The 14315-nt window shown below is 38.6% G+C and overlaps 1 protein-coding gene across 1 annotated transcript in view; it reads left to right on the top strand.

Moving 5' to 3' along the window:
• The window catches only part of LOC117408991 (MAM domain-containing protein 2-like), a 105267-nt gene that overhangs the window by 64837 nt on the left and 26115 nt on the right, over positions 1 to 14315 (top strand). Inside the window, exons 11-13 of the mRNA XM_034014485.3 lie at positions 5420 to 5572; positions 5981 to 6240; positions 7164 to 7248. Of these exons, the coding sequence (XP_033870376.2) occupies positions 5420 to 5572; positions 5981 to 6240; positions 7164 to 7248 (498 nt within the window). The remainder of the gene's footprint in view (positions 1 to 5419; positions 5573 to 5980; positions 6241 to 7163; positions 7249 to 14315) is intronic.

The following is a 14315-nucleotide window of genomic DNA, read 5'->3' as shown; positions in this document are numbered from 1 at the left end:
GAATGCTGGCTCCAGGGATCAGCTTATTTTGCCTCCCCAGCGCATCAGCACACATAACGGCTGCGATGCTGGCTCTGGGGATCAAATACAGTGCGGTCTCCCAGCGCATCTGCATGACAACCGTCTGGATTAAACTAAGTAGGGTACATCTCTGGGGTATTCAAGTGGGAACCTTCCATCCTCTGTGTTTCCTCGACTAGCCAACAACACCTTAAGAGGGCTTGATGGTGATTCTGGTGTCCCGGCATCACCCCCTGTCCCCCACTATATTCCACCACTGTCTCAAACTGGCATAATTCTTTTTTTCTTTTCTCCAATTCTCCCAAAATAATTTAAAATAATCGGTGAATTGTTTGTCTTCCAGTAGTATTATGTTAAAGTGCCAGTATGATTTTGAATGTGTTTTGGTGGGTAAAGAGATAGTAGCAGATACAAAGTGATGATTGGAAATAGAGTTGGGTGAGATACTGCATCTAATGAACTTATTTATGATGCTTTGGTGTGTAAAACCAATCCAACCATGCCACTGACAGCTGATTTTGATTGACTTTAATCCATGTGTATTGTTTGCTGCTGGCATGGAAATTCCTTCAGATGTCAACCGGGTCAAAAGTGTTTAATACAGATTGGGGATTGGGCTCCTTGTGCTTTATATCATTGTTAAAATTCCTACTGCAGTTAAATTCCCCTCCCAGTATGAGGACATGACCAGTGTCACATTGCCCCAGCACCTGACTCAGCTTTTTAAAAAATAAAATTCACTCTCCCCCAACATTAGAAGCATAAATATTTATAAAATGAATTAAAAAGCCACCATATTTTACCAATACTTTTAAGAGTCTTCCTTGAACAATTTTGTCTATTGCTAAGATTTCTAACTTAAAACCTGGGGAAAATAAAACAGCCATCCCTGCATTGACATTTGAGCCATGGCTTAAAACACAGTCACCCCCCCCCCCCCCCCTCCCCGCCTTCAATGTTAAAATGCCATGCAACTTTTAAAACAAGATCAGGGTCATTCAAAAGCACAACAACCTTCCTTCTGAAAGACATTACATGTTTAATTTCTGGTGCCTTGCAACCGAGTGGAATTTGTTTAAAAGGTGACATTATTTTGCTTTATCGAGAGAGCTCTCTTTCAACTACAGCATTATCAATAAACGGGAAAGAATAACTTTAGTCAAAGGTGTAGATAGGGGCATGACTGAAATTAATGAACCATTTATAACGAACCGTTCTTCCACAATTGTATTGACCAGGTTTTCTTGACTCATAAGAACATAAGAACATAAGAAAGTTTACAAACGAGAGGAGGCCATTCAGCCCATCTTGCTCGTTTGGTTGTTAGTAGCTTATTGATCCCAGAATCTCATCAAGCAGCTTCTTGAATGATCCCAGGTTGTCAGCTTCAACAACATTATTGGGGAGTTGGTTCCAGACCCTCACAATTCTCTGTGTAAAAAAGTGCCTCCTATTTTCTGTTCTGAATGCCCCTTATCTAATCTCCATTTGTGACCCCTGGTCCTTGTTTCTTTTTTCAGGTCAAAAAAGTCCCCTGGGTCGACATTGTCTATACTTTTTAGGATTTTGAATGTTTGAATCAGATCGCCGTGTAGTCTTCTTTGTTCAAGACTGAATAGATTCAATTCTTTTAGCCTGTCTGCATATGACATGCCTTTTAAACCCGGGATAATTCTGGTTGCTCTTCTTTGCACTCTTTCTAGAGCAGCAATATTCTTTTTGTAACGAGGTGACCAGAACTGAACACAATATTCTAGGTGAGGTCTTACTAATGCGTTGTAAAGTTTTAACATTACTTCCCTTGATTTAAATTCAACACTTCTCAATATATCCAAGCATCTTGTTGGCCTTTTTTATAGCTTCCCCACATTGTCTAGATGAAGACATTTCTGAGTCAACACAAACTCCTAGGTCTTTTTCATAGTTCCCTTCTTCAATTTCAGTATCTCCCATATGATATTTATAATGCACATTTGTATTGCCTGCATGCAATACTTTCCACTTTTCTCTATTAAATTTCATTTGCCATGTGTCTGCCCAGTTCTGAATGCTGTCTAGATCATTTTGAATGACCTTTGCTGCTGCAACAGTGTTTGCCACTCCTCCTATTTTTGTGTCGTCTGCAAATTTAACAAGTTTGCTTACTATACCAGAATCTAAATCATTAATGTAGATTAGGAATAGCAGAGGACCAAATACTGATCCCTGTGGTACACCACTGGTTACCTCGCTCCATTTTGAGGTTTCTCCTCTAATCAGTACTTTCTGTTTTCTACATGTTAATCACTCCCTAATCCATGTGCATGCATTTCCTTGAATCCCTACTGCGTTCAGTTTGAGAATTAATCTTTTATGCGGGACTTTGTCAAAAGCTTTCTGGAAATCTAAATAAACCATGTTGTATGCTTTGCAATTATCCATTGTCAATGTTGCATCCTCAAAAAAGTCAAGCAGGTTAGTTGGACACAATCTCCCTTTCCTAAAACCATGCTGACTGTCTCCCAGGATATTGTTACCATATAGGTAATTTTCCATTTTGGATCTTATTATAGTTTCCATAAGTTTACATATAATAGAAGTCAGGCTTATTGGTCTGTAGTTACCTGGTTCGGTTTTGTCTCCCTTTTTGTGGATCGGTATTACGTTTGCTATTTTCCAGTCTGTCGGTACAACCCCTGTGTCAAGAGACTGTTGCATGATCTTGGTTAGCGGTTTGTAAATAACTTCTTTCATGTCTTTGAGTACTATTGGGAGGATCTCATCCGGCCCAGGGGATTTGTTTATTTTAAGAGCTCCTAGTCCCTTTAACACTTCTGCCTCTGTTATGCTAAAGTTATTTAAAATTGGATAGGAACAGGTCGACATGTGGGGCATGTTGTCCGTGTCCTCCTTTGTAAAATCCTGTTAAAAGTAATCATTTAATATATTTGCTATTTTTTTTTCTTCATCTATGATTTTGCCATTTGTGTCTCTTAGATATTTAACCTCCTCTTTGAATGTTCTCTTGCTGTTATAATACTGGAAAAACATTTTGGAATTGATTTTAGCCCCCTTAGCATTATTGATTTCTATCTCTCTCTTGGCCTTTCTAACTTCCTTTTTGACTTGTGTTTCCAGTTCCAAGTACTCTTTCTGTGTACTTTGTTTTTGGTCCCTTTTAAATGCTCCGTAAAGTGTCTTTTTTCGCTGAATATTTTTTTAAATTGATCTATTAAACCATTTTGGCCATTTTGTTTTAGATTTAGATTTGTCTACTTTTGGGATGTAATTGTTTTGCGCCTCTAGTACTACATTTTTAAAAAACAGCCATCCTTTTTCTGTGGATGTTTTCTCTATTTTACTCCCATCTACTTCTGTTAGTCTCTGTTTCATACCTTCATAGTTTGCTTTTCTGACCTCTGTTTTAGTTATTCTGTCTTCATTATTTGAAAAGACTAAATGAAGGCATGCCTTGTCGGTAGCTTCAAGTTCTATTGTATCCCTGCCTCCCTCCTGTTTTTGTCCAAGGCTACCACAGGAACTCCTTTTAAACACTGAAGAATATTCACTTTGACACTCTAAACTGAAATGAACTGTTTCGAACTTTACTCCTCAATGAGGCTGGCATCTCCAGATACCTCAGACTTAATTTAGCTGTCAGATATGGACCTAAAATGGCAGAGAGGGATGTGCTCCGAATGAAAATGCTCCCGCCTGCCACACATCTCTTGGCTGTACTGTAGTAATGTTCTGGCATTTTTTAGAATGTGACAAGGAGTTACCAGCACAGTAAACCATCATTCAGTACTGAGCATGGTAAAACTAGCTAAATCAGAACATTTAATTAATTGTAAACCTTAGCTTTAGTCATTACTTTTGGGGTTTTTAAAAATACCTCAAATGAGACCATGTTGTGGTCTGAGTTTGCCAATGGCTCTCTGACCTCTGTTTTAGTTATTCTGTCTTCATTATTTGAAAAGACTAAATCAAGGCATGCCTCCCCTCTAGTCGGTGCCTTGACAAATTGCATTAGGAAGCAGTCATTTGTCATTTCCACCATTTCAATTTTGTCCGTCGTGCTCCCCACCGGGTTCTCCCATTTTATACAGGGGAAGTTGAAATCCCCCATTAGTATGGCTTCTCCTTTTCTACACGCATTTCGAATGTCATTGTATAACAGATTATTTTGCTCAGCGTCTGAATTTGGCAGTCTATAGCATGCTCCTATTATTATGCCCTTTAAATTTTTGTCCATTATTCTGACCCATATTGATTCTGCATTTAACACCTGGGCTTCAAGACTATTTCTTATGTATAGCACTACCCCTCCGCCTCTTCTGTCCTGCCTGTCTTTCCTATACAGTGTGTACCCACTAATATTATATTCGTCTCCATCACTCTCAGACAACCAAGTTTCTGTAACATCTATCACATCGTAGTTACTTGTTAGTGCAGTAGCTTCAAGTTCTAACATTTTGTTTCTGAGACTTCTAGCATTAAGATAAATACATTTAATAGTTGTCTTACCTGAGTTGTTGCCCTTGTTTTGATGTGGTCTCCCTTCTGGTTTTTTTGTTTTCTCCCCCCTTCCTTTCTAGTTTAAATGCTTCTGGACCTCCTCAAGGATCCTTTCTCCGAGTAGAAGGAAAACAACTATTGCTTTGTTCATTCGTGAGGCAGATTTAATATTTCCAAACCTGACTGACTTTCCCACCACCAACAACACATCTTCCAAGGAGACATTGGGGTCAGGTATACACCTGAATCCATGTCTCAGAGTCAGCCCCTCTGTTCCACCCGAGTGGGAGCTCATCCCAGAATGCACAAGCTGACTAAAAAGTTTGCAGATATTAAAACAAACTTATACAGAAAAAATTTATTTATTTATATATTTATTATATTACTATTTTAAAGTTACTGATACAGCTCACCACTCGCACAGTTCACTGCTCCTTGCTCACAGGCCCCTCCCACAATCCCAAAATCCAGAGAGAGAGAGAGAGAGAGAGAGAGAGAGAGAGAGAAACGCTGCTCTGTATATATTTAAGAAACTCACCGTGATACAGCCAGACTTAGGTGAGGGATTTTCTGTTTCATTTTGTGTTCATGACTTGTTTTGTTTAACCTTTCTATTTTGTGTTTTTTGTTTATTTTCCATTTGAAAAGTACATTTTTTCAATTGTTCAGCTCTGAGTCTCCTTCTTACCTGCTGGCCACCTTAGACACCTGGCTATCCTGTCACAATGACATACACGTTCATCAAATTTAGAAGATATATTTAGTAATATTACTTTGTACTAAGTCTTCGAGAATCAAATATCCTTTGAAGCAGAAGATGACACGGAAAAACCATTCTACAGAGATGAAGAACAGGGCTGTTTCATAACTTTGTATCACAGGTTATCTTATCCTTTTACAGATGGGTTTCCCTGCCCTCCCGGTGAATGTGACTTTGAAGTGGATATCTGTGGCTACACACAGGATGAGAAAGACGATAGTAACTGGATACGAAAAAGAGGTCAGACCCCAACATCCTATACCGGACCCAAAGGAGATCATACAACAGGGGTAGGTGAGTCAATCTTTACAGATTACCTTATTTTAAGAATAACTGAAGTAATTGCAACTATACCTCAAAAAGTTTAAAAAATACTATTATTGGTATATTATTACCAGACCGAACCAGAACCATTACCAAACCACAACATTACCAGAAATCCCAACACAATGGATTTGGAACAAATATTGTGCACCGTCTAATATGGTGGCAAACTGGTACTGTTCTAGTCTCATGGTATGTGTATATGTTGAACCATTGTAATACCATTGACATGTCAAAATATAACACTACTGTACCCATTTCCTCAAGTACAGAATCGTTGCATTACTATTGGTGCCATTGCTTTGCCATTAAAGGTAATGAGCTGTTAATTCATCACCTAATGCAGATTTATTTATTTATTTTTTTTACCAATTTTAGGGTACTACATGTACATTGAGGCTTCCCCTATGATCTCTGGACATAATGCTCGCTTACTCTCGAATAAGCTACGAGGCTTCTTGCATCAGCAGTGCCTGGTGTTTTACTATAACATGTATGGTTCTGGGACTGGCCTGCTGAGCATCTATTTAAAGAAAGAAGGACAGAGAGACGAGGTGTTGCTCTGGAGACGCAGAGGAGAGCAGAGTATCTCTTGGCTCAAAGGCTTGGTGGAGTACGAATGTGATAGGAACCATCAGGTCAGTAACCTAGAATAGGTATCAGCAAGTTAAGATCTCTTTCTGTACTCAAGACGTAATTGTTTTTAAAATATCTTTATCAAAGGAAATTAGTGTTGTGTAATCGGGGATCACGAGTGGCAGAAATGCTTCGTATTGATTTGTATTGATTTAAAATAACTTAAATATGCTACATTTGCAATGTATTCCTTTGTTCAAATGCATATTTTTATTTAGCCTGCAGGTGCAGAGCTAGAAAATAGCAACTTACACACTGGTTAATATTGGGTTGAACCTGAATCTTTATCACTGTCCTTTTGGACCTGAAGATACTTGAACTTTCTGCCTGTTCAGATGATCTATCCAATACTATTTATTTAAGGGTTTGATGGAGACTATACAAGTTGTTTTAGCTATTCTGTGACTTTAATGTATCAGCACTTTTGTGTGATGGCAGACTGGGTATGTGTTCATCAATAGAAGGAGAAATGCGGTCAGGATCTCCTGCCGACAAACCTGTCTCACAGCCAAGCTGGAATACTCCCAAAAAACACTTATGGAATCATCTTAACAGGCAATTCTGTCGCAGTAGACCACCAAGTTGAAGGATGTTCTCCGGGACATCTGACCAAAGATATACATTGATGGGCTCGGAAAGACGATGGCAGAGCAGCAACTAATACTAAGCAGTGCAAATTGTCATTTTCTAGCCCTGTACTGTTGCATCAGCCACAAAAAACACACACATAAAAAAATTCAAAGTATGGTGTTCAAATTATTCTGCCAGGGATCTTTCAATACTTAAGATGCACATTATCTAAAGTTGATGTCATGGGTTAGTGAGTGAGAAGAGTTTCATGTCTTTGGATGTTTTTGTTTTAGAAAGAAAGAATAAATAATGATAGAGCATCACATGGTTATCCTTTTTGTCACTTCTGCTGCAGATTGTCTTTGAAGGTGTCCGTGGAAACTCAATAAGAAGTGATATTGCGATAGATGACGTTTTATTTAAAAAAGGACCATGTAAAGGTAATCATTTTTGAATACTTATTTTATGAAGAGATTCTACTTACCTATGCTTATTATACCACAATTCAAGGTAAAGATTAAGGATAAGCATTTAGTAAGCTTTAAACACATTTTAATATAACAAAAAGCAAAATACACAATTAATTGAACAAATAGTCAAAAAACAAACATTTCATTTGAAGTATTTTGTTTGTGACAAAAGTATTGGCACCCCTGCTTTAGTGTTTTTTGTGTCCTCCTTTTGCTTTTATTACAGCTTTCAGACGTTTATGATCATTCTTAACCAGTATGTTACATCTTGTTGGTGAAATCTGGGTCCATTCTGTCTTACATATTTCCTTCAGCTCAGACAGATTTGATACACAATGCCTGGCTACATCTTTTTTCAGATCAGTCCAAAGCATTTCTATTGAATTGAGATCTAGTGATTATGAAGGCCATTCCAGAACTTATCTTTGTTTTCTTCAAGAACTCCAGTTGACTTAGCTGTAGGCTATGTTTTGGGTCAATGTCGTTGTAAGTGGCACAGGGGTGGAGATGCTGAGAGACAGAGAAAACAACAGTCCAGGTATTGTTTCACTCATGGACGTTTTATTTATTTATACGAATTTACTCTCCTCCTGGAGAGTGAATTTAAAACACAAATAAATCAAACGGTGCAAAACCACAAAACAAAAAGGTAGTTTTTTACCAAAACGAGCTGACAGCTGTGCAAGTTTTCTTCCTCAGTCCTTGAAGCCATTCACTGTTTCGTTCTCCACTAACTCCCATCCGTCTCCTGGCCGGTGTGTTCTTTGTAGGGACGGGCAACAGTATGAAAATTGTATATTGATATTGTGCACGTATTTCAATATAGATAATATCGAAGTCTATCAAAACACAAATATAATAACACACTTGCAATATGAAACATATATAGACTTTCACAGATATTTACATATGAAAAGCAATAACTTACTTTAACTTAGTGGTGCTTTGCTTCACAATATCCATGGAGAAAAAACAGGTCTTGCTATATTCTTTTACTACCATTATCAGCCACCTCAAAACCAAAATATTTCTATACTTCACTTCGCACAGACTTCGGGGTTGTTCATTTTCCAGCCAGTCCAGAAGTAATTGAATCTTCAGCTGCTGCATATGAATGCTGACTCACGACACCTCTAAAAGTATTAAGTATGGTGTCATACTGAATTTTGCATTATTGAGATGTGTTTTGGTGTTTTGAAAGTACATTGCGTCTCCCTAGTTCTTTCAGTCCTCTTGATCACAGGAGAAAAACTGATATTTTTATCAAGTTCAAAAGACAGCGTCTCTGGGGCCTCATTTTGCTACCTGGCTTTTCTGTACACGACTAACCTCTACAGCTTTCACAGCTCCTTATATACTCCAGGCTCCACCTCCATTCTCAGCCATTCATTAACTAATTGGTTAATTGCTTAGCCATGGACTTGATCAGGAGAAAACCCAGAGCACCTGTGTTGCTGCCCTTATCAAGATGGCCGCCGCAACCTGACTTTAAACATATTGTCAGCTCCATCTCGATAAGTGTACAGAGATTGGTCTCATTGGTCTTCCCTGTCGGGAGGCCGCACTTCACATCACCCTGTCACAGCCGTATTAGAAGTTGCCAATCAGCCTAATAGGAGATGGTATCTTTGTACTTTGTGGAATGTTTTAATACATAGCGGCATTCATTCAATCTTTAATCACATGAATGTCTCCAGTCCCTGAATTGCTAAAACATCCCATATCATGATAAAATCACCTCCATATGTTTTCTTCTTTGAGGGCTTTCCCCATTTTTTTTTTTTTTTATCTCCAAACATACTATGGTCCCTTTTTTGGGGAAAGTTATATTTGAGTCTCATCAGACCAGAGAATGTTGTTGAATGCTTTAGACTCTTGGTATGTTTTATGAATTGTCTTTAAAAGTGGTTTTCAGTGTGGTCTACGTGCACACAACTCTTCTGTGTTCACGTGCCTTTGTACAGCTATACCTGATGCCTCTAAATATTTCTTTAAGTCCTTGGCTGTTAATCCTGGATTTTTTTTAGCTGACCGGAAGATTCTCCTACCTGCTGGATGAATAATTTTCTTTGGATTTCTTTCAAGTTTTTCAGTTGAATTTTTGTGGTATTTCTTGATTATTGCTCTGATTGTGGATTTTGGTATTCCATATTTCTTCGATACTGTTCTGTAGCCATTTCCTTTTTCAAACGTGAATCCAACTCCTTTGTCTTAACCATCATCTTCTTTGTTGCCAACGTTTTTTCTTCAATGGAGAATTACCACTTTTCTAGGTATTGACTTTTATAATGCAAATGAATTACTGTGTAATAGGTTTTCAATCATTAATATATTTAAATTAGTTGTAAAACATTTTACAGACTTTTAATGTAAGGGTGCCAATACTTTTGTCATAAACAACGGTTTGAAATTACTTTTTTTTTTTTTACATGAAGATTGTTTGTTAAACTACTAGAAATGATGTATGTTTGTCTTTATCATACTAATTTAGTGGCTAATGTTCATTTAATGCTTTATTTAAAGTGTTTTCTTAAATGATCTTATATTAAGTATAGGGTGCCATTACATTTGTCTGCAACTTCCTTCTTTCCATTGTGCTGTCACAATAAAAGGATTCTGACCTGTTCAACACATTCAGCTTTTACCTGTACCTAAAAAAAGCTCCAAGACTTTGGACTGATTTAACAGACCAATATAGAAAGATGATCTGTCATTTTACAGCATGAAAATACTTTTAACAGCAGACTTGAATGCAGCTGTTTATGAGTCGTGCTGCAGAACAATGCCAGCTGTTGCTGATTAAGCAAGACCACCTCACTCTGTGAGAATATGAGAACCCTGACTGCTTGGGAGCCAAGCTATTAAATCTCTGCGGCCAACATGTTGTGGAAGACATTGCTCTTTGTTTAGTAATGTCATACTATTATTCAGAGCACAGTACATTTAAGTTGAAAGAAGCTATGGTATTTGTTCAATGCAATATTGAGTTGAAGAGAGGCAAAATTGGCAGGGACTGAGTCAATTCACCAAGGCTCAGTGTCCCCTACTGAACCCATTGAGCCTTTATCATGCTCTTGAGCGTAAAGAGGCGAATGGCTTGGTGGGGGGATTGGAGAACACACACTGACCTTCAGTTCTGCCTCGCTGTTGTAGGGAGGTGCTGCGGTGAGGGAACACAATTGGATATTGTAAATTGTGGTGAGAAAACATGGATAAAATCATTTGGCACTCTAAATCCAACTCTTCTGTCTAGAAGACCTCTTTTTGTGAGATTTTATTGTATTAAGTGATGTCAATCAGGAGGTCAATGTATTACACTTGATTTAAACTTTTTAAAATTAATTTTCAATTTCAATGTATTTATTTATATAGCGCCTTTCATACCACAGTATCTGAAAGCACATGTAGGTTTAAACAGAAAGTATGCCTGTGACAGAAATACAATGATTCTTTGTAGTAAATCTCCCGCCCGACCTGTGAGGGTGCTAAGCAGTGAGAACAGAGTACCTTGGACAGGCTGGCCTGACAGTTCTTTCCCAGGGTTCAAGGGAAGCTAGAAATGGAGCGGAACTCTGGTGCATTAACTCATCGACCCGGAAGGGAAACGATGTGGCAGTTGCAGATTGAAGGGGCAGCTGCACTTGTTTACCAAGGGGTCATATGTGACGGCATAAAAGGGGACGGAGAGACGCAATCTGTTCCTTCGCTTTGGTTTGTGATTTGAACCTGAAAGGACCCGTGAGAGACCCAGTGATAAAACGTATTGTGAGTGTTTTGTTTGTTTGTCTTTAATTGTTTGTTATTATTAGATGGTTAACACATTCCAGAGCTGTCGCCAAGGACCAGCACAAAACCCGGAACAGCACTACACTTTTGTCCATAGGCGGCGAGTTATATGGGCTTGTGGTGCCCATGCTCCACGAATATATTCAGGAATGTGAGCCCCGCTCCACCAATGTTTGCTTATATTTTACATACATTTTGATGGGAACATTGGCACAGAATCTACACAGAATGATCTCTGTGAACGCACCCAGTATTTGTGCAAGACAAGCAGTGGGCGTGCTCTTCTTTTACTGCTCGTGTTAACTAGCATCTGATTTGCTGGTCCCATCCTACCAGCGAATCAGATTTGAAAATGCTTTGTAAGTACGTCCCTCTGTGTATTCGATGTAAACAAACAAAAACAAAATAAAAAGCGGGCCGCTGTTCTGACAAATTGAGCTGCCACTCAGGATGAGCTACCTACACAAAGCGTGCATGCGCCATGATTTTTTTTTTTACTTCCTCCCTCTTCAATACTAGCATTTTTGGTAAGTTATAATATATTAACTTATAACTTTGTACAGGTATCAAATACAGTCAATATTGCTATTAACTACAGATAGGAAAGCATGTATGGGTGATCCAAAACCAGTGTAGCATGAAAAAGTGCACCCCATGAGATAGTACACCCCCTCTGATCCACGGTCTTTAACTCACAGACGCATCGCAAAGCATCACCTGATTTATAGTATCTGTTGGTTGGGTATAAAGGGTTAAAAATGCTGTGTGTGTTTTAAAGCAGAGGGTAGCTCATTATTATAGCTATGTAATATTTTTCAGTCATGGTAGCTCATTTTGAGGGGCAGCGCAGTTTTTCAGACTAGTCTGACAATCTGAGCTACCGGGTAGCTCATCCTGAACGGGTAGCTCAGATTGTCAGAACACCGCCTTGAATCCAGAGCAGGGTGACAGGCTTTGTATTCATGGCAAACAGCCTGTAAATAAATTGTACACATTGAAAATCAAACTTACTGTATATAGTTTGCGCTTCTTTGGAGTTTCATAATGAATTGGTATATAATGAATATTTGACAATATTCAATAACGTTAATCAAATAAATACATAAATAAACTAGAGTTGCTAGCAACTATAAAGGCTTCCAAGCAGTTATCGTGAAATTTAAGCGCATTGGTTATTATAGATGAAACGTTATCATCACAACTGTGCTAACTGTGTAAATTTTGGCACAAATATGAGAATACTTTTGAAAATTCCCCGAAATTGTCATTAAATCTAAGATGGCTGCCACACCATGTGACCAAAGGCCGCATATTGACCACGGCACAACATCCCATAGTCCCTTTGGCTTGGAAGCCTAATAAACGATCAGGGATGTTAAACACAATTTTGGAGTAACGATTAGCTTGACCTACATCGGGTGTGCATGTTGTGGTAAGTAAATCAATATATTTGTAATTATTATTATTATTATTATTATTATTATTATTATTATTATTATTATTATTCCCGAAACAACATCGCAGAGTTATGAAAACGCATACGTAAGAAGATGCCTATGGCTGGACAACCAAACTGGTGTCCCAAATGAAAAAGTCACATGGTTCGACCGCCATATTGGATCTCGTGGAAATTTGGGGAATTTTTCAAAACTCTTGGCGTTAAAAACAACTTAAGGTGGAACTATGACGATGGCAGCAGATAGTGCAGCAATGGCCTATAAAAAACATATGTTCAATCGAGGTTGATTGAACAATTACTTTGCCCGCTACGCTGGATTGGCGCCAAATATTCAACAATCTTCTTGTCTTAAACCGCAAAGTCAATCGACACCTAAATTGGTATGCATGTTCATGACCAGGTCCTTTCTACCGTTTGTAAAATCCACACTTTTTCGTTACAAAACATGGCCGCGGCGCACAAATAACCGTTTCACAACGGCTCTATTTTCATACATTCGTGCATAAATCTAAGGTGCAATATACTACAGTTATGAAACTTTTTATATGACCATAGAGACTCACGTGAAGTACTGGTGATATGAAAATGACACATTTTGGTCACATGGTTTGGCGGCCATATTGGAATTTACATGACCGCGTGACCGCGCTCAGCATTCAATAACAGAACAGAAAAAAAAAGGTTGGAACAGACAAAAACACAGGACACGGCACTGGAGCCAAAATAAACAGGTAAACAAAACGCACTAACATACAAAACAAGTGGACGAACGTTAAACAAGTACCGTGCTGGCACTTCCAGCACGCTGTAGCAATTGTTATTTTAAACTTTTATTTCTCCTTCTCTCTCACCCGTTCTCCACTCTCGAACACCCAACCCTGAGTGAATGCTACGTGTCTCTATATATACTGTTGTGCTGGGATTCAATTACTAATTAATTATTCACTTGAATCCCAGCACGTGAATTAATTCTGTGCAACCCCGTGCTCACATATTACATTTAACCAGCACGTGAAGTGATTTGTGCCCTCCTCGTGCCTAAATACAAATCTACCTTTTTAAATCACACGTGAAACACAGACCCGTTTATATCCCGTGTACCAATGACTATACACCAACATTAACACACGCACGCAACATACAACATATAACACACAAATGCACACAGGGGCGGGGCACATTGCCACACAGGGTCATAGTTATAATGGAACACGTATAGGAAGTCATTTGTGCTCTATGAAAAAATATCATCGCCCGCGACCTCTGACCTCTCCTAAAGGTCAAACGTGATGCATGACATCATCAACATACGCAACTGGCTATAAAACTGCCTATAACTTCTTATCGGCTACACCAAAACGCACGAAATTTGACACGGATGTAGAGGACTATGGGATGTTGTGCCATGGTCAATTTGGCGTCCTTTGGTCACATGGTGTGGCAGCCATCATGACGGCTCTATTTTCATACATTCGTGCATGAATCCAACGTGCAATACACTACAGTCATGAAACTTTATATGATCATAGAGACTCACGTGAAGTACTGGTGATATGAAAATGACACATTTTGGTCACATGGTTTGGCTGTCATATTGATAATTGTAAAAAAAACTTTTGCAAACCATAACAAGAATACCATTGCACTTATGCTCTTCAATGTCACCACAATTGCACAGACCATTGCAAAGTAATAACTGCTGAAGATTGAAACAGATTGCTCACACAGCGTGGCGGCCATATTGGAATTTACGTTGAAATTTTAACTCCTCACAGAATGGCGATAGGGCCAT

Source organism: Acipenser ruthenus, chromosome 2, assembly GCF_902713425.1.
Source record: "Acipenser ruthenus chromosome 2, fAciRut3.2 maternal haplotype, whole genome shotgun sequence".
NCBI classification, from domain to species: domain Eukaryota; kingdom Metazoa; phylum Chordata; class Actinopteri; order Acipenseriformes; family Acipenseridae; genus Acipenser; species Acipenser ruthenus.
The sequence above is the reverse complement of the archived record's forward strand: the minus strand, read 5'-3'. Positions and strand labels throughout refer to the sequence as shown.